This window comes from Cebidichthys violaceus, unplaced genomic scaffold, assembly GCF_023349555.1.
Source record: "Cebidichthys violaceus isolate CVI_PGR_0920_01 unplaced genomic scaffold, fCebVio1.0.p SCAF_66, whole genome shotgun sequence".
Taxonomy (NCBI): domain Eukaryota; kingdom Metazoa; phylum Chordata; class Actinopteri; order Perciformes; family Stichaeidae; genus Cebidichthys; species Cebidichthys violaceus.
Window position 1 is genome coordinate 1,043,587 of NW_027176883.1, and position 19,355 is coordinate 1,062,941.

Below are 19,355 nucleotides of genomic sequence, written 5' to 3' on the forward strand. Positions count from 1 at the left end.
CATACAGGTTTTGTGTAATCTAATTTGTAATGTATTCGTTTCTGTGTTTAAACACGTACCTGTCTACGTATCACCCTAGATAGACTTTTTCTTCATTATTTCTTATTCATGTATTCCTGTAATGGATTGGAGACCTGCCATTGACATGCGAAGGAAAACGTCATTGTGCGTCACTGTCTCCGTTTCCGCTTCTTGCTGCCCTATGATTTGCGCATGCGTCTCCAGTGGCGTGCGCACTTTAATGATAATGTTGCTTTGGTTCATTCCTGGGGCATTAGAAAAGCTTTTATTCCCTCAATGTGATTATCTAACACGCCATTAGCTCACGATGCACGCGCAGTGCGCATGCGTGCTGTGGAGCAGCAGTGGGCACATCAGGGAGCTCAGAATCAGAGACGATATAAAAAGGTGAGAGGTGACGTCTGTTCTTTTCCTTGTTCGCTTAATATATCGTCAGGCAAACGGGAAATAATGGAGATATTTCACATTTGGTCCTGTCTTTTGTTTCTTTAGACTAAAGTATTTCTTTAAAAGATAATTATTTTGTTCTGCCACAAACGCTGGAGGTGTATTCTATATAGCGCGTCCATTTAGTACTATTAAACATCTGCTCCACTACATCACAGAGGGATACGGTGCACTGTTTATGATGATAAGCTAATGCAATACAATACAAAAGCGGTATCGTGGGGCCGCAGACGCCTGTGCATTTTATCAGTGGTATTAGAGGCCCAAATAGGTCAAATTGTCCAAATACTTAACAAAAACAGATTAGAACTGTCCCCCAAAAAAAACAGATTTGCGGGTCAGAACTTTGTTTTCCCTCTCCTGTTAATCATCTGCCTGGTGACCTGTTGGAGGGGCCCGGACCTCATGTTGAAAACCACTGGACAAAACTAAAATGACTTCTTCCACCCCTGACAAGAACCATTCTGCAAAACCCAGCCCACATGTGATCCCTATGGAAGCCTACATTTGATAATGTAATATCTATACTGTATATATAATATATATTGTGCCTATAATGCAATTGAATGCAGGACTTTCACCTGCAGTGGAGTATTTGCTAATTGCATATTGCTAATCCTTGTACTTGAGTAAAATGAGTGGAATACTTCTTCCACCACTGGCTGTACGCCGTAGCGTGCTGTGCTGTAGCGCACGCAGTTGTACGTATTTGCGTTTCCTCTGCGTGTGGACTGAACCATCTTGACATTTCATCGTCTCTGGTGAAACTACGGTAGCTCATTGGTTCGACGTCACACCGCTGTCTTCTTGTTTATAGCTAGTTATACATAAAACAAATGTTCGGATTAAAGCTGGTGTTTGTGCCAGCGTCCCGTTGGTGTCTGTGAACATGCGTGTCGCGGGGGAAATGTGGCGCGCGTCCCGTCCACAGCGTCTCTGACATCGCTCCTCTCTCCACTGGTTTCCGCTCGTTAGCATCGTCGCTAACGTCCAGCAGCGATGCACAAGGAAGGGGACGAGGTGCAGGACGACTGCGGCTCCCGGGACGAGTGGACGCTCCTGTTCTGGACCTCTGTGGCCGTCATCGTCCCGGTCATCGTCACGCTGTGGTGCAGCGCCCAGCGCTCCAAGCGGAAAACGCACATGAAGGATTTCTTCCGCAAGAGCAAGCACGGCTGGCACTACACGGACCTGTTCACCAAGCCCACCTACTGCTGCGTCTGTTCCCAGCACATCCTCCACGGGGCTTTCTGCGACTGCTGCGGGGTGTGCGCCGACGAGCAGTGCCTGCGCCGGGCCGACCGGAGCCTGACGTGCAAGGAGATCATGGCCCCCTGTAGCCCGGGCGGAGCCATGGAGCACCGCTGGGTCCGCGGGAACGTCCCCCTCGCCAGCTACTGTGCGGTGTGCAAACAGCAGTGCGGCACCCAGCCGAAGCTCTGCGACTTCAGGTAGCGTACGGGTGGTGCTACAGGTGCAGCTGCATGTGTAGGAGGCCCACTTTAGTGTGTGTGTGTGTGTGTGTGTGTGTGTGTGTGTGTGTGTGTGTGTGTGTGTGTGTGTGTGTGTGTGTGTGTGTGTGTGTGTGTGTGCGCGCGCGCGCGCGCTCGCGTGTGCATGTGTGTGCGCGCGCGTGTGTGCGTGCTCTACATCTGTAGCTGGGTGCTTTTTTTGCACCCACGAGGAGCCCCGAGGCACAATCTGTCGAATACATGATTACATGCACGCTGACATGGCGGTGAAATACTAAAGGAGTCCTTTAGATGTTCACCTATATGTCATAACATAATGAGGTGCAACAACATGACATTTTAATCTGTCTTTCATTTCCTCTAATGGACCGCCGCTGCTGCTGCTCTCTGGGATGGCAGCAGGGCACGCGCCGGCTTAATCTCATATTGTCCGATAAATGACTCTGCTAATCCTAATAATGACAGACAGACAGACAGACCAGCACCCCTGCAGCTAGTTTGCTTCTTTCAGCAGGAATTGCTTTTGTGTATAGTCTTGCCTTTCTAATAGGTGTGTGTGTGTGTGTGTGTGTGTGTGTGTGTGTGTGTGTGTGTGTGTGTGTGTGTCCCTCCCTCTGCCTTCAGGTGTGTGTGGTGTCAGACCACAGTGCACGACGACTGCATGGACAGCCTGACTGCTGCAGACCAGTGTGAGCTGGGCGAGTTCCGCAACCTCATCATCCCTCCTCACTACCTCTACCGCGTCAACAAGCTCCGCCGCAGGCACCCCGACGAGTACAGCAAGGTGCCTCAGTGCGCTCGTGTTCGGGGTTGTATTTGGTGTGCCAGAGCTGTTTTTTTAAGCGGTGTGTGTGTGTGTGTGTGTGTGTGTGTGTGTGTGTGTGTGTGTGTTTTTCTGTAGCTGGCGTCGTCCTGTGGCAGTGGCTGGACTCCAGTGTTGGTCTTGGCTAACACGCGTAGCGGTAACAACATGGGGGAGGCTCTGCTGGGAGAATTTCGCACCATTCTGAATCCTGTGCAGGTCAGGATGGACCTACTCCTACGTTGTCTTTTAGTTTGATCAACTCATCCTTTAACTTTCCCTCTTAGTTGTTTCTAGTCTGCATTCAAAACATGTCTTTTCTCCTCCCAGGTGTTTGACCTGTCTGAGCTGACTCCCCCCAAAGCCCTCCAGCTGTGCAGCCTGCTGCCTCCCGGCAGTGTTCAGGTGCTGGTGTGTGGGGGCGACGGCACCGTGGGCTGGGTGCTGGACGCCATCGATACTATGAAGCTGAAGGTGAGACGGGACCGCCTCTGATTTCTATTACAATGTGGCCTTTTACCCACTTTACCCACCTGCGTACCGCCTCTCCTCTGCGCCTCGTTACCAACAAACCCGCTGCTCTCATATTGTCCCGCTTCAGGGCCAGGACCAGTTCATGCCGAGGGTCACCATCCTGCCCCTGGGGACAGGAAACGACCTCTCCAACACTTTAGGCTGGGGCGCCGGGTACGCTGGAGAGATCCCCGTGGAACAGGTTCTCCGTAACATCCTTGATGCCGAGGTGGTCAAAATGGACAGGTGGGGGCAGTAATACAAGTTTCAGTCTTTGCTTTGACGTATCAGCGCAGCAGCTTATGAATTGTCCTGTTTTATTTGTCTTATGAAGTACACGTTCCTCAGTTTAGAAGCTCAAGAACATTAAAGGTCTCAAAAAGTCTTCATTTTCAGATGGAAAGTGCAGGTGGCTTCAAAAGGCCTCTACTTTCGTAAACCAAAGGTGAGTTAGACCTCTTGTTGACAGTTCTTCTTCATCGATGTTCAGTCTTTACTGTCAGATGTGTTGTTGACTCGGTATAACGCACATCCTGCACGTCCTCCTCAGGTTCTGTCCATGAACAACTACTTCTCCGTGGGGCCCGATGCTCTGATGGCGCTCAACTTCCACACGCACCGTGAGAAAACGCCCTCCTTCTTCTCCAGCCGCATCATCAACAAGGTGTCGGTTCTTCTCTTCATTTGAATGCATACATCATGTGCAAAAACTGAATTTAAATAAGCACCGTGAAGCAAGGCTTTGTCACTGAAACAAAGTGCTTTATGTTGATGTCTGCTTTTCTGTTTGCCCCCCCCCCCCCTCTCTCTCTCCAGACTGTGTACTTCCTGTATGGCACCAAAGATTGTTTAGTGCAGGAATGTAAGGATCTGGATAAGAGGATTGAGGTACAGTAGCCTTGTGCATGTGTGGATGCTTCATGTTTCTTCTCTTTTCACCCGTGTGGTTCATAAGCAGTTTCCCTATTTGTGATATTCATGGTTGAAAATCACTGACTTATGACACCATGAATTAGGCTTTCTTTCCGTTTGACCTGCTTGCTTGAACATGGCTAAGACAAACAGCAGTGATAAAAGTAGAACTATATTTTTAGGAGTTTTTGGGCTCTTCTTATTTCTTGATTTTTCACCTGGAATTCGATCTCAGCGCTCCACCTTCGAAGGACGTCCTAATTCCTTAAATGCAACTTGAGAGGCTTAAGCGAGGATACAACAATGTGTCCTTTGCGTAAGTCTCTGCAGCCCCCCGTGACAAAAAAGTGTAAAAGAGGATGGACAAAGGAAAGGAATCAAGGATGTAAAAACATGAAAATAGTTAAAGCCCTGTCCTTTATATTCTGTCTGGGCTTGCTTGTGAATGAAAATGACCTTTTTGTGTTTTACATTTCTGGAAGCGACATATACTGACTGTGTGTGTGTGTGTGTGTGTGTGTGTGTGTGTGTGTGTGTGTGTGTGTGTGTGTGTGTGTGTGTGTGTGTGTGTGTGTGTGTGTTCACAGTTGGAGTTGGATGGGGAGAGGGTGCCGCTGCCCAGCCTGGAGGGCATCATAGTTTGTAACATTGGCTATTGGGGTGGAGGCTGCAGACTCTGGGAGGGTATGGGGGATGAACCCTGCCCCCCCACACGGTAAGACCATTTCAATTTTTACAAATAATAGATAATACAGATCATATATTGTTTTGTGTGTGTGTGTGTGTGTGTGTGTGTCGCACTCAGGGATTTTCTATTAGTGCCGTTTGTGTTCAGTAATAAAAGAACAGTAAATAATTTCAATCTTTTAATTCAACAAGCAATTTGTTGTATTTTAGAGGCATCAAAACCGAGCACATCTTGAATATCTGTTTAATATCTGTTAATTTATCGCAGTTATTCGAGATATTCAACAAAGTTATCGCACATTTTCCTCATACTGTTCAGGCCAACTGCGAGCCTCAATTAATGCGTCACGGAAATGTGAAGTGATCATCAGGAGTGAGAAGAATGAGCTCCTCGCTATTCATGCTCTGGTGTTTTATACCAGTAACCCGGGTTACCATGCCGAGTACTGGTGAACAGCAGTGATGTCTCCCGTCCCTGCAGGTTGGATGATGGTCTGCTGGAGGTGGTGGGTGTGTTTGGCTCCTTCCACTGTGCTCAGATCCAGGTCAAGCTGGCCAATCCTGTACGGCTGGGACAGGCCCACACTGTCAGGGTGAGGCAATGGCACACACACTCACACTCACACTCACACTCACACTCACACTCTCACACACACACACAACCACACACTACCACAGGGCTTACTGTTGACCTCAATAAGTGGGGAAACACAATGAGGTAGTCAAATTTAGTTTTCACTGCCATTTGCTTCGTCACAGCACTTGAGAATCAGATTTTAAACTGATCTGATCATGTGCTCATATCCTTTCTTGTTTGAGTGGAAATCATTTAATACTTGTTGAATACTTTACATAGTTACTGGATGTATACGGCTATTGAAAACAATGGATTTTAACCAAGGGTGAAGGTTTGAGGTTTGATGTGGGGGAACACAAAGCCAAGGAAGCGGCATTCATGCAGTTTATCTCGTATTCAAGTGTCGGGGGGGGGGGTTATCTCTCTCTCTCCAGCTGGTTCTCAAGAGCTCCAAGATGCCCATGCAGGTGGACGGGGAGCCGTGGGCCCAGGGGCCCTGCACCATCACCATCACCCACAAGACCCAGGCCCTCATGCTGTACCACAGTGCCGAGCAGACGGACGACGACGACGACGAATCCAGCGCCTCTGAGACAGAGAGCCCCACCCCTCACGACTCCCCCAGGCCCCCGGGGCCGGCCTCCGCTCGCGCGTGACCCCCCCCCCCCCCCCCCCCCCCCCCGCCCCAGACGTCATGTGATCTGAAGCTCCTCTTATTTAAAGTCTCTGTCTTATTTTTCTGTCAGCACAGTTTCTATTAATCACTCCTCTTCGTCCTCTTAAGCTCTTTGAACACACTTTATCCTCCAGTCACATTGATACCAATGGGTGTCAGAATGTTTCCTGTCTAAACATTTCACATGTTTTCAGAGAGAGCTCACAGGTGAGACAGTCAGGAGGAGGTGAATGTTTGTGAGAAAGAGTGCCGTTTATCGGTCACAGATCCCTCGTGCCACAGCCATCTATAGTCAACTATAAAACTGTATTTATTCTACTGTATTTAGCCCAGGTTCAATTTACCAAACCCACACAAAGCCAAAATCAACAGCAAGAGATGAAGCATGAATACAGTGAAGGGGAGGTTTCGCTAAAGATGCATCCATAGCTTCATTGCTCTTTTTTTATTTTTTTTACTCCAGAAAGAGCACAAACAAACAGCAAAAAACATTTTCTGTGTGAAATGTTAAACTGCTCAGAATATCTGTTAAATTCCCCCTTCAGGCTCCAAATCGCCGCATTGGTTTTGGTTTTAAAGTGTCTCCTGCATTTGCAAGATAAGGCTTTGAAATGTGCGCGAAAGCCAAAAAGGTCTGATGGAGCTCAGGGCTCCGTTAATCACTGGACATGTCGGTTTGCTTACTTCATGGTGCCGTCTTAAGTAGCTCACCAAACTGCTAGATTGTACGACGATACAGTCTTGAAACTATATTTTCCTGTAAGAGCTACAGGAAACGGCCTGACTTTATTTTTGAAAGTACTGCCAAGTAACTTTTGCCTACTTGTAAAACCTTTTTTTTTTTTTTTTTTTCCTTTCCTTTTACATTTTTCTTCCCGTTTACAGATTTTGTGTTGCACTGTTTTGGCACTTACACTGATAAATACCTTACACTGCGTAGGATGTAGGCTATTATACATGAAACCGTAATGCCGACACTTGATGTTGCCGCCGATAGTGATGACTGCTGATGAGATTAAGCTGTCCCCTGTTGTTGTTGTTTTTACGTCATTCACGTAATCCTCTTGCACTTCATAATTTGTGGTTTACCAAATAGTCGCCACAAGGTGGCAGACTAACGACGGTATTATCTGCGGCTCGTCTCCTTGACGGCTACAGTTTAACAACGGATGCCATCGGTTACTTGCATGTACTTCTCTGTGTAGTGTTCAGTGGACATTGCTCAGCTGAGGTGCATCTTTCCTCATGTGTGCAAGAGGTCATTTGTGTTTCTGTCAGTTGAAAAGTTAAGTTAATGTTGCCGCTTGAGGTGGTCCTGTTTATTGCAGAATGGTTGCCTGTTGCTCACAGCCATATCAGAAAAGCCTGTCGGACGTTAGTTTATGCTTTTTGTCTTTTATGTCTTCTTGCTCAAGGACACCTGTTTGACCGTTTACCTTATCGTCCATGGTTACCGGAGTTGTGATGCACTGAAATAGCTTAAATGTAACCGGGGTTTACTCTCAGCTAGCAGCATGGCGCTAGTTCAAGACACTGTCCTTAAGAGTGAAATATCTCGATAACCGTTTAATGAATTGTGCGGCAAATTTGGTAAAAAATATTCACGGGACGCCTGAAAATGAATTCTAATGGTTTTGTCGATGCTGAGTATTTAGTTAGCGCCACCAACGGGTCAGAATTGTGCTCGTCAAATACTGTAGTACTTGACGTGATGCTCTTGACCGGATTGCTCTCGACCTCAGCTGTAGTTGGAGACAAATGCTAGATAGCATGCTAACATGCTAAATATTAGCACAATACGTCCTTACTGTACACATGACGGCACATGCTAGCGTGCTAGCCTCCAGCTCGAATCAGAGTGGGACCTAAATACAGGTGTTGATCGGCTTCACTCGTAAATATTTTTATATTAACGATGAATAGAATTACTATGTGTAATGTGAAAACCTCCACATCTGAGATGGTTTGCTCAAATCTTTACTTGCGTTATTTATTTATTTATTTTTCTCCCACCTGCATTTTGCGAAGAAGCCAGCGAGTATTAGCCAATCGCAGGCAGAGTAGGGCGAGTTTTCCGCTGGATTCGGGTCGATCAACATTTCCAGAAAACTCTCGCACAGTTGTTGCTCGTATGCCATTGGTTAAACTACCGCGTGCCAAGTGTGTCTCAGATTGCGGACCCCTGCTATAGACCAAAACGGAGCTACAAAGAGAGTGACTGTTGTACTTACAGTTGTTAGGTTGCCAGAAACATGACTTCAAATGAATGCTGATATTGCCTTTGATTGCTAGTATATTTGGAATAGCCACTTTGTAAAGCCATAATATCCGAGTGGGATGTCGCTCGTTGTGGAGTTGTGCCCCTAAGTGTCTGAAAGAAAAAAACCTGATTATTTATGAAGGTAAGATTTGTGTCTTTATTACGCAAACAAAAAAATGTTTTGAAAGCAAATTTCTCGCACTGTAATCAAAAATCAAGTTTGTAAGTGAAAATATATAAACTGAGAATAAATTATTTGTTAGTTTTGCTTATGAAACTATAATTTTTGGTTGCAAAACAAAAACCTTTGCTTTCAAAACGAAAAGCTACGGTTTCAAAACCAAAAGCTACGGTTTCAAAACCAAAAGCTACAGTTTCAAAACCAAAACCAAAACGTAAAGCTACGAGTTGAGTTTGGTCGTAGTGGGCGGGGCATACGCTGCTAGATGAGCCAGGAGTTTCTATTGGTGGGTTCGACTTACGTTACATGCACGCAGAAAGTGAAGCTTCATGTCAACAACACCTCATGTAGTTCTTTAAAAAAAGAGACTCTACGACACTAACAACATGAAAACAAAGTGAAGTGTTACCAGAGCAATAGAATGTCAACTTAGCTCCATGCCGCTCATCACAGTAACCTCTACAGTGGAAGTAGATCCCGGGATCCAAGTCGAACCCACCAATAGAAACTCCTGGCTCATTCAGCAGCGTATGCCCCGCCCACTACGTCCAAACTCAACTCGTAGCTTTACGTTTTGGTTTTGGTTTTGAAATCGTAGCTTTTGGTTTTGAAACCATAGCTTTTGGTTTTGAAACCATAGCTTTTGGTATTGAAACTGTAGCTTTTCGTTTTGAAAGCAGAGGTTTTTGTTTTGCAACCAAAAATTATAGTTTCATAAGCAAAACTAACAAATAATTTATTCTCAGTTTATATATTTTCACTTACAAACTTGATTTTTGATTGCAGTGCGAGAAATTTGCTTTCAAAACATATTTTTTTGTTTGCGTAATAAAGACACAAATCTACCTTCATAATTATTCAGCTTCGCTCTGAGTCGACAACGCAGAGCTGAGCCTGATGAGCTGATCCCAGGATTACCCTTTTGATTCACCTTTACAATGCTGCTAGTCTGGAGGATTTAACGATAGCAAAGTGGTCTCTCCATTTTTAAACCATCCAACTAAAGTGTTTCCTGTTGTATTGATGATGACGCCTCAGAAGTTTGCTCGCGTGGCTAAAGGCCGTTACTTGTTTTCTTGTTGAGGGTGGAGCAACATGGCCGTGATGTTTTGAATGTTTCCCTTTCAATCCTGTTGGTTTATTTGTTGAATCTTGGCAGATACAGAACTGTATTTATATCGACTCAGTTCCTCAAGGCAAATTTCACTGTGTACCAAAATGCTTTGATTATTAGTTAATGTATATATTTGAATATGCTTACTTTTTTTGCAGTCAAATATCTATAGAGATAAGAGAAACCTAAAAGTTGATAAGAATGTGCAGAAACATTTTACTTTGACCACGATATGGTCCTTATGTGGCCTCTAACAGGAATGAGAATACAAAGTAAGAGAATAAGCTTTTATTGGCAAGTCATGTAAATCATAGCTGTTTACAAAAAATGCGAGTAAAGAGGGTTTGGTGAAATTGTTATTACAGGTGACAAAAACAGATTTTGATTGAATGTAATGAAGCGATCTTTTGAATTTGAAGACATTCCCATAAATATTTTCATAAATAAGCAACATGTCTCTGTGTTTTAATTGTCATATTATATATTTCTTGAAGAATTTGAGGGGGGGGGGGGGGACACTGCTCCCATGACTCCTAGACAGAATACAGTAATGCTGGGTAGAATAAAACCTTCACACTGATCATATTGTTAATCATTTACCAATTTAACAAATGCTGATCTCAATTTGCTTTGACTTATTTCAAAGCAAATGCATATCCAGTGACTATTGTATAAAGTAATGCAAATAAGCGCCAAAGGCTGGCTTTGTGTGTCTATGATGTTTAAGATGTCTGCTAGTGTCAGTTATGTTTGAGGCTATCGATTCATCTGGGGTTGTAGAATTGTTGGGAGTCAAGTCCTTTTGCACTTGGCACATTTCCTCCTGGGGCATTGTGGGGCCTTTTGTCTTGTTCTGAAAGGAAAATATACAAAAAGGTTTCTGTTGTAGTTCGCTCATATTGTGAGAATTGTGCCACTTGCCAAACTGATACTTGAAGTGTGTGTGTGTGTGTGTGTGTGTGTGTGTGAAAAACGTATTCTCAGTTTATATATTTTCACTTACAAACTTGATTTTTGATTGCGGTGCGAGAAATTTGCTTTCAAAACTTTTTTTGTTTTGTTTGCGTAATGAAGACACACATATACCTTCACAGAGGTTAATATACAGTATACTATTTCATTTCAGAAGCATGTTGGGTCATGAACAGTCAGTCATAAAAAAAAAAAAAAAAAAAAAAAAAGGTGCAAAGCCATTGAGGCTCAAGGCACAGCCCATGAGACGGTTCTTTACTAAACTGATGTAACACACTGATCTACATGTTCACTGGGCTCACAGTAAATACTGATGACTGATGCCTTTAGAAAAACAACAACGCCCAATTCAAACACGCGTGAAAGCATGTCAGGGGAGGCAGTGAGATGCTTTTCACCCCGCCTTTAAGTTAATGCAGCGCACTTAATAAAGTGTCCCGTATGCTTGTAATGAACCAGGTCCTAAGATACGATAAGATTAAAAAAAGAACTCTTATCGATCGCGAAGGAAATTCTCGTGCCAGAAATTGATCGCAGATTACAACAGAAAAATAAGAGAAGACAATAGAGTTAAAATACAAAACATATATAATGACCACACTTAAGAGCATGCTTAAAGGGTAGCTATTATTACCTGACACTAATTCATACCATCATGGTTTAGCATGGATCATTGAAATGTTTTAAGAAGAGAAGTGAAACAATCTCAGTGTCCCAGGGTTAAATATCTGTCTGTCTGCTCCAGTTGTTTTGTATCATACTATTGAGATCAATATATATCTTCTTGATATTGTGTGTGTGTGTGTGTGTGTGTGTGTGTGTTTTATAACTTACTTGTATTTTGTCCTGGCATAAATAGGGGACCCTGAAAATAGCCTGGTGGCTGGCCCTGACCATACTGAGGTGGATTCCAGCCTGCTGGTGACCCCATGAAAGAATACATTTGTCCAGGAACTGGCTGGAAGGCTGGATGGATGAGTGGACGACCAGGACTGTGCGACCTGGGCTTCCTTTTCTGCTTTGAAGGCTTGGTCACTTCTGAAACAGAGAAAGTGAAAGGAAACGATAGTGCTAGTCAAATTTTTTTTTTAGCCCTATCAAAGCACATATGTACCTCGGGCCAAATCAAATCATTAAACCTCTGCACTACTGTTTATTTAGTTGATTTAATATTATTCTGTTCTATTCACTGTGTATATAGTTTGCATTTTTTATATAACATCTTTACTATATTATAATTGTATATATTGTGACGTGTATTTTTCTTTTTCTTTCTTTTTTTTTTTTTTTTTTTTTCTGACGTGTATTTTTCTTGTATTTTTCTTTTTCTTTTTTTTCTTTCTATATAATAAGATTTTTTACCTGTGGCCTATTGCTGCTCTGTAACCTATTGCTGCTTGTAACAAAATAATTTCCCCTCGCGGGATCAATAAAGTTAGTATCTATCTATATGTGCAAGTAATACCTTCATACGTCTCTCAAAATGTAGGTAAGCACACTACATTCATATATTGACTAGCAAAAATACACAGATTTATCATTGTTTTCTGTGACTTAAAGGCTGTGCAGTACTGTGTGAATGTTTATCATACACATGGGCAGATATTTTATGATAAGCACATGTTGACTACAGTAGATACTACTGTATTTAGATAAAAAACCTTCATAGAGATTAATATACCAGATTCAGTTTGAGATCCAGTACTTGCAGGTGCTGAGACAGGAACTGCTTTTTTATCTGTGAACGGTATAAATGGACTACAATTAGAACATCTTAGGGACTCAAGGCAAATCATTGTATATTTCTAGTAGCCCCCCCCCCCACCACAACAACAAAGCGTTAATAAAGTCAACACTTAATTTAATCTCCAGTATCTCTCACGACACAAACTCACCAGATGCAAAAATCTCAGTCCTAAGTTCTGCAACACAATTGGACAAGATTGGCTTCATTATAAATTCATAATACATTTCCAAATGTAAAATCTCCCGCTAAAAATGTACCTGCACAGTCACCTGGTTTAAGTTTGAGTAGTCTGGCCTCAACAGGCTGTTTAAGGATCTCTGTCAGATGCTCCTTCAGGAGAGCAGAAAAGGCCTGTGTTGCCGTCACCTTCTTGGAGTCCAGGGTGATTCGAGGGGCAGAAGGGTCTTTAAACTTTGTAGCTTGGAAGTCAGTTGAAGCCTGTAAGGAGAAAAAAAATGCTTATTAATGGGATGTGTCTGCAAGACATGGCTTAAGTAGGTTCAGGGTATAGCAGCATCCATTGTCTATCCTTGTTACGATATTACCTCTGGGGCCCAAGTCACAAATGTTAAAATTAGAGCCGCAATTGATGAGTATTTAGTTTATCCATTAATCAACATATCATTTTCTCAATAATAGTTCATTTCAGTAAATAGTGAAAACTACCAGTTATAACACCCAACAGCTCAGGCTGGCAGATTGAAATTGTTGTTGTTTTTTTTTCAATTTAAAGTCCAAAACCAAAAGACATCTGAATCACAATCATATATCACTGAGAACATCAAATCCTCACAAGCTGGAACCAGCAAAAGTTATCAAAATGAAATCAACATAAAACAGAAATAATATCGAAATAAAATCAATAGTTGCCTATTCATTTCCTAATCTACAAATTGCTGCAACTCAAGTGAAAATTCAACACATTCGCTTTAATACAAATTGTGTTGGCTGCCACATCCACCCACATACCATACAGGCCGATTCCTTCCTTCCTTCTTTCTCGCCTCAAACATGCTGTCCCAGGTATGCATAAAGAACAGCAATTTTAAAATAACATGAGAATATTTCAAGTGTATATGACATGAGCCTGTTTCCCATTTTAATTGTCATTTCTCCCTGCACAGTTTATTCTGTCTCACTTGGCTTTAGGCTGAACCTCAATGTCCCTCTCTTTTCCCTCCCCTACGTCATCTTCCTGTGACAATGTTCATCCCACCTGAAGAAAGGCAAAGGTATGGGATTGATTCAGCAGGCCGTAGATTTGTTCTTTGGCTTTTGTCATTTTGACAGTACTGTCAGTCAACCTCTTCACGTGCTCCCGAAGATTTCTCTGGCAAATGTCCAGCTCGTGGTCCACGTCATGCAGGGCCTGACGTTCTTCTTGGTCCAACATATCCCGCATCTGCTGATGCACAGCTGCCAATGTGGTCTTTCTTTTGGTTGCTGCTTCCTAAAAAAAAAAGGACAACGAGAGGAGCCATGAATAAATACATGAACATGAAGCCTAATTAAATGGACAATCTGACATGATGTAATTGCCATCTTGTTTGAGTTGGTAAATGAATACCTCATTGATTTGAAATATAATAGATAAAAAATTACCTTCAGCTTGCTCTGCGTGTCATTTATTTGAAACACAACAGTCTCAGTCTTCCCAATTTTCCCATCCAGCAAACCCAGCTTGTCTCTCAGGCCAAGCTACAAAGACAGATATGGAACATAGCTTCAGTACACAGAAAAATATGTTTATGTTTGGCTCACTTGCTACAGCCTCAATTGAGGGCCTAGAACAAAATGCAAATAATCCTTTTTATATTACATGGACACCATCTGCTTTATTCCTGCAGCTTACTCGGCAGTACCAAGGGTCACATGTTTTTATGATGCTAAAGTGTATTTATAACAGCCTACTGTGATAGTCCTGAATGCCTGAAACCATAGTAATAAATGTCCCTCTTATTGTCCATTTATTGTCCACTAAGTTTGTTTTAGAGAGAGTTTGATGGGAAGATTGATATCACTCCCATGTCTGTAACGTTACAGTAAGTGTAGAGGGAGCCAGCAGCTAACTTAGCTTAGCACAAAGACAGAAAACATGGAGAAACAGCCAGCCTGGCTCTGTCCAAAGGTACAACTAATCTGCCTATCAGCACCTCCAGCGCTCACTAATTAAACGATTATATCTTGTACATATGGACAGAGCCAGGCTAGCTGCTAAATGTCCTCACGTTCTACACAGTCCTCCCTCTGAAGGTTGAAAACTCACAATTAGTCCTCACAAAAATAGATGTACAAGTACACACACATACACACATACACACACACACACACACACACACACACACACACACCTCTTTCAGGTTCCTCTGCTCTTCGGGGGTTATGAAGGAGCAGCCTTTGTGCACCTGCTGGAGGCAGAGGCTGCAGATAGGACGGCTGTGTTGGCTGCAGAAAAGCTCCATCAGCTTGTGGTGGTCCGGACAGATCCGCTCCGACAGGTCCCTGAGGGGCTGACCCAGCTGGTGGAGCCTATAGGTCGGGTTTTCCCGGTGAGGCCGCAGGTGCTCCTCGCAGAAAGAGGCCATGCAGGTCAGGCAGGTCTGAGACGCTTCTGCTTCCATACATGTATCACAAAGTATGATGTCCTCTTTCTCGCCTTTGCTCTCCTCTGCTGTCAGGCTGGCCTCGCTCTTGCTCGTCCTCAAGCTGAAGGTCTCCGCCACGGTGCTGAGGACCGTGTTTTTCTTCAGCTCCGGTTTGGTGGGGAAGTGGGTCCGACACTGAGGACAGCTGTAGGAGTCCTTCCAGGTGGCGAGGAGGCAGCCCTGGCAGAAGTTGTGTCCGCAGGGGATGGTCACCGGACAGTCAAAGGTACTCAGACAGATGCTGCAGGTCAGCTCATCCTCCAGACTAATCAGAGAAAACGGACTCGCGTCCATTTCGGCCATGATGAAGCGTCACGAGAGGCTGCGAGGGCAGAAACGAAACTTAACTTCTGGGACGTTTTTTCCCCAATGCCGCTATTATGTTCTTATTGAACACCAATCGCCCCCAAAATACCTTGAAACATACCTCTCCCGAGTGTATACCAATAACATACAATCCACCTACTCACAGTATTCTTCTTAAATATCTCTTGTATATTATTTACCCCCACATACCTTTGACGCTGGTGCAGGTAACTCCAGCTCACTGGCACTAAGTCAGGCAATACAAACTGTGTTATCTCATCATGACTTCTGACTAAACTCTCTCTGTCTCTCTCTCTCTCTCTCTCTCTCTCTCTCTCTCTCTCTCTCTCTCTCTCTCTCTCTCTCTCTGTGTGTGTGTGTGTCTCTCTCTCTCTCTCTGAGTGGAGGGAGTGGTGAGTTTTCGGAGCGTGTTTTGAGAATGATTAATAGCGATTTTTCTTCGTTTTTTAACGTTGCATATGACAGTGTATTGTGGTGTAGGGCTCACGGTGTTTGTGTGAACACTTGGGGGTTTTTAGGGCTTTTTTTGGTGGTGTTTGCAGCCGATCAGCACGCGCTGGTCGGCGTGCTGCACGCCGCCATGGACTTCACCAAACTAACGAGGAAACACGGCGTGAAGATCCCGCCGCGTTTCCCGTGCTCGGTGGAGGACTGCAGCCTGGCAGTGGGGGAGCTCATCGGTCACAGCAACGTGAGGTCCGCTGCGCGGATGAACGGTGCGGTGATCGTGTTTTGTGATACCGAAGAGCAGGCACGTGCACAGACATTTTGGGGGGCAGGTGCTCAAACCAAAAAAAAGGGCACCCATCGCCAAAATTATTTATGAAATTAAAAATAATAATAATAAATAAATAAATAAAAAACACAGTAGGATATTTTCAACTTATATATTTATTGTTGTTAACAAACTAACTCAAATTATCTAATTGAATAAATAAATGAATAACAGGCAAAAACAGACAAAACAAGGCCATATTGAGCCAAATGCAATCAAAAAATAAAAAATAAAAACTAGCTAGATTAGACAACTAGCTTACATTTTCCTTATGAATAAAGATGATTGGCTACATACTACATACTGATCAACATACTTTCGAAATTGTCTAAACGGCATTTATACAACAACACAAAGAAGATGCCTGCCTGTATATCTCTCCCTCTCTCTCTTCATTAAACATGACTAATGTCAGTAAACAGCTGGACAAGGCTTTGAAATCACGGATTTCGTGAGTTTTTTGTTTGTTTATTTTTTTAGGAAACGTCGGACCAGTTGTGATGTAATGTTTTCAGCGGCGCTAATGTTGTGGTTAATTTATCACCAAACAACGTCGGGGGATTGCACAAACACCGTCATTACCTGTTTGTCTGATGCTGCGGGTCAGAGAAGAAGTAGGCTGCACCCGTTTGGCCTGGCGCTCAGCACTGCATGAGCACTAAGTGTGTGTGTGTGTGTGTGTGTGTGTGTGTGTGTGGGGCGCGGCGGGGGCTTGTGAGCGCCGCGGAGCATGTCGGGCGAAATTCTCACAAGAACTCAAATAAATGCCCCGTCAAATATCAAAACACATTTGGGGGGAATTGATGACAGAGAGAGTAATTTTTTTTCTTAAATACTGATGAATGAAGAAAAAATTGGGCTCCAGTAGAAGGGGCACTTTTCTCATTCAGGGCAAAAGGGCAGGTGCTTGAGCACCACTAGGGGTCTATCTGTGCACGTGCCTGCCGAAGAGGATACGGAACTGGTGTTGGACAGCGGGATCGAGGTGAACGGCGGCTTCCTACCCGTCTATCCTCTCAGCGACCCGGCGGTAAGAGTCACTGTTTCCAACGTGCCACCGTTCAGCAAGGATGAGCTGATAACCAGAGAGCTGTCCAGACATGGAACGATCGTGTCTAAAGTTAAGAAGATGTCATCTGGGGCCAAGTCTCCACTTCTGAGGCACGTGGTGTCTCACAGGAGACAGCTCCTCATGATCCCCAAGAACAGGAGCAGACAGGTGGACCTCGTGTTCACAGTCACAGTGGAGGACTTTGATTATGTAATTTTTGCAACAACTGAGGATTCTAAATGTTTCAGTTGTGGGAAACGGGGCCATCAGAGCAGAGCCTGTCCTGGAAAACACGGTTCTCATAAAGATCAGAACCAAAACCAGAAAGCTTCTGAGGAGGGCAGAACAGACAAACAAGATGGACAGGAGGGGACAAGTGGGGTCCAGGAGGTAAGGAAGGAGGGGACGAGTGGGGTTAAGGAGGTAAGGAAGGAGGGGACGAGTGGGAGTAAGGAGGTAAGGAAGGAGGGGACGTATGGGTTTAAGGCAGTAAGGGAGGAGGGGACGAGTGGGGTTGAGGAGGTAAGGAAGGAGGAGATGAGTGGGGTTAAGGAGGTGAGGGGGGAGGGGACGAGTGAGGTACAGGTGGTGAGGGAGAAGGAGGCAAGTGAGGTACAGGTGGGGAGGGAGAGTAATGGAGGACAGGTGGGGGAAGGCAGTGAGGTGGGCATGGAGGGAGACGAGGAGCAGATCAAAGTCCCTCAGCGGAAGAGGAAAAAGAAAGAAAACAATGGAAGCTCACAGGCGAAGAAAGCGGCAACGAAAGGAAGTAGAGGAGCAGCTAAATCTGAGTCCAGTCGGGAGAAGGACCCTGAGTCCAGTCTGGAGGAAGACCCTGAGTCCAGCCGGGGAGGGGACCCTGAGTCCAGTCTGGAGGAGGATTCTGCTGCTGACAGCGAGTCTTCTGACCACAAGGCTGGCAGCGGTAGGAGCTCTAGAGACTACAGCGTGGAGAAGATAAAGGGGTTTCTGAGGAGAACTAAAAGTGTGAAAGGAGTTAATGTGGAGGATCACTTCTCTGACAAAGAGAAGCTCTCCAGCTCTGTCAGGTCACACATGAGGAGTAAAGACAGAGGAGGGATAACAGTGAAGGAAGGCTACAGACTGAAGAAAATAGCTCAGAAGATCAACAAAGAGCTGAACAATGAAAGAGCTGATGGTGACCAAGGTCTCACAGCCTAAGAGCAACTCTAAGACATGTTTTGTTGTTTTTTATTTATTTACATGAACAATATGCAGGATTCATTGAGAATCGGTGCAGCAATGGAACAAAATGTGTGTCTGGAAAATCTCTCTCTCTCTCTCTGTCGCTCTTTCTCTCTCTGTCGCTGCCATTATGTCCCATTTTATTATTTCCCCTTTGTGTTGCTGTTTGTCTCTCTCTCTCACTTTCTCTGTGTGTGTGTGTGTGTCTCTCTCTCACTCTCTCTGTCTCTCTGTGTGTATGTGTGTCTCTCACTCTCTCTCTCTCTGTCTCTCTCTGTGTGTGTGTGTGTGTGTGTGTGTGTCTCTCTCTCTCTCTCTCTCTCTCAATTTTTTCAATTTCAATTTCAATAGCTTTATTGGCATGAAAGTTTAGAAACAGTATTGCCAAAGCATCAACAAAATTAAACATACAATAATATTAATACACAATAACATTAATATACAATATCATTAATATAACATCTAGATTGATTATTAATTACAGACATACAGTGTGTGTGTGTGTGTGTGTGTGTGTGTGTGTGTGTGTGTGTGTGTGTGTCACTCATTGTCCCTCATGTTGTGGCATGTTAAGACATATTGGGCAGCTAGATACTTCCTATCTCCTTCTCCTAGGAGTATTTTTAATTTTGAGTTGTTATTACATGTTTTAAAATCTGAAATTACAGAGTTGAATTTGTTAAAGTAAATGTTCCTAGTTTGATTGAATGCTTCACATTTTAGGAGGAAGTGCATCTCTGTCTCGGTCTCACCTGTCCCTCTTTCTCTCTCTCTGTCTCTGCCATCATGTCCCATTTTATTATTTCCCCTTTGTGTTGCTGTTTGTCTCTCTCTCTCTCTCTCTCTCTCTGAAATTATATATCATTTTAAACTGCCAACAAGCTATTCACTGTATCTATCTATATGTATACAGTATATGTATGTGTAAATGTATGTGTTTATATATATATATAAACAGCATTGTGTCACA

At 43.9% G+C, this 19,355-nt stretch overlaps 2 protein-coding genes across 3 annotated transcripts; one reads left to right on the plus strand and one right to left on the minus strand.

Moving 5' to 3' along the window:
• The first annotated feature begins 1,121 nt into the window (after positions 1–1,121).
• dgke (diacylglycerol kinase, epsilon) lies at positions 1,122–6,089 on the plus strand. Its single transcript, XM_068734709.1, has 11 exons — positions 1,122–1,919; positions 2,565–2,724; positions 2,842–2,961; positions 3,073–3,216; positions 3,344–3,501; positions 3,652–3,700; positions 3,806–3,919; positions 4,072–4,143; positions 4,755–4,882; positions 5,336–5,447; positions 5,866–6,089. The coding sequence occupies exons 1-11, from the start codon at positions 1,468–1,470 to the stop codon at positions 6,085–6,087; spliced, it is 1,731 nt and encodes a 576-aa protein (XP_068590810.1). The 5' UTR covers positions 1,122–1,467; the 3' UTR covers positions 6,088–6,089.
• A 3,852-nt stretch (positions 6,090–9,941) lies between these two features.
• LOC137890583 (E3 ubiquitin/ISG15 ligase TRIM25-like) lies at positions 9,942–15,642 on the minus strand. 2 transcript variants are annotated; one of them, XM_068734725.1, is made up of 9 exons: positions 15,543–15,642; positions 14,733–15,348; positions 13,984–14,079; positions 13,598–13,831; positions 12,651–12,819; positions 12,530–12,556; positions 12,316–12,372; positions 11,469–11,672; positions 9,942–10,515 (listed from the first exon to the last, which is right to left on the minus strand). In XM_068734725.1, exons 2-9 carry the CDS (start codon positions 15,327–15,329, stop codon positions 10,427–10,429), a joined length of 1,473 nt encoding a protein of 490 aa, XP_068590826.1. In that variant the 5' UTR covers positions 15,330–15,348; positions 15,543–15,642; the 3' UTR covers positions 9,942–10,426. The 2 variants fall into 2 exon arrangements, with proteins under 2 accessions (XP_068590826.1, XP_068590825.1); XM_068734724.1 differs by having other exon boundaries at positions 12,639–12,819.
• Positions 15,643–19,355: the final 3,713 nt, after the last annotated feature.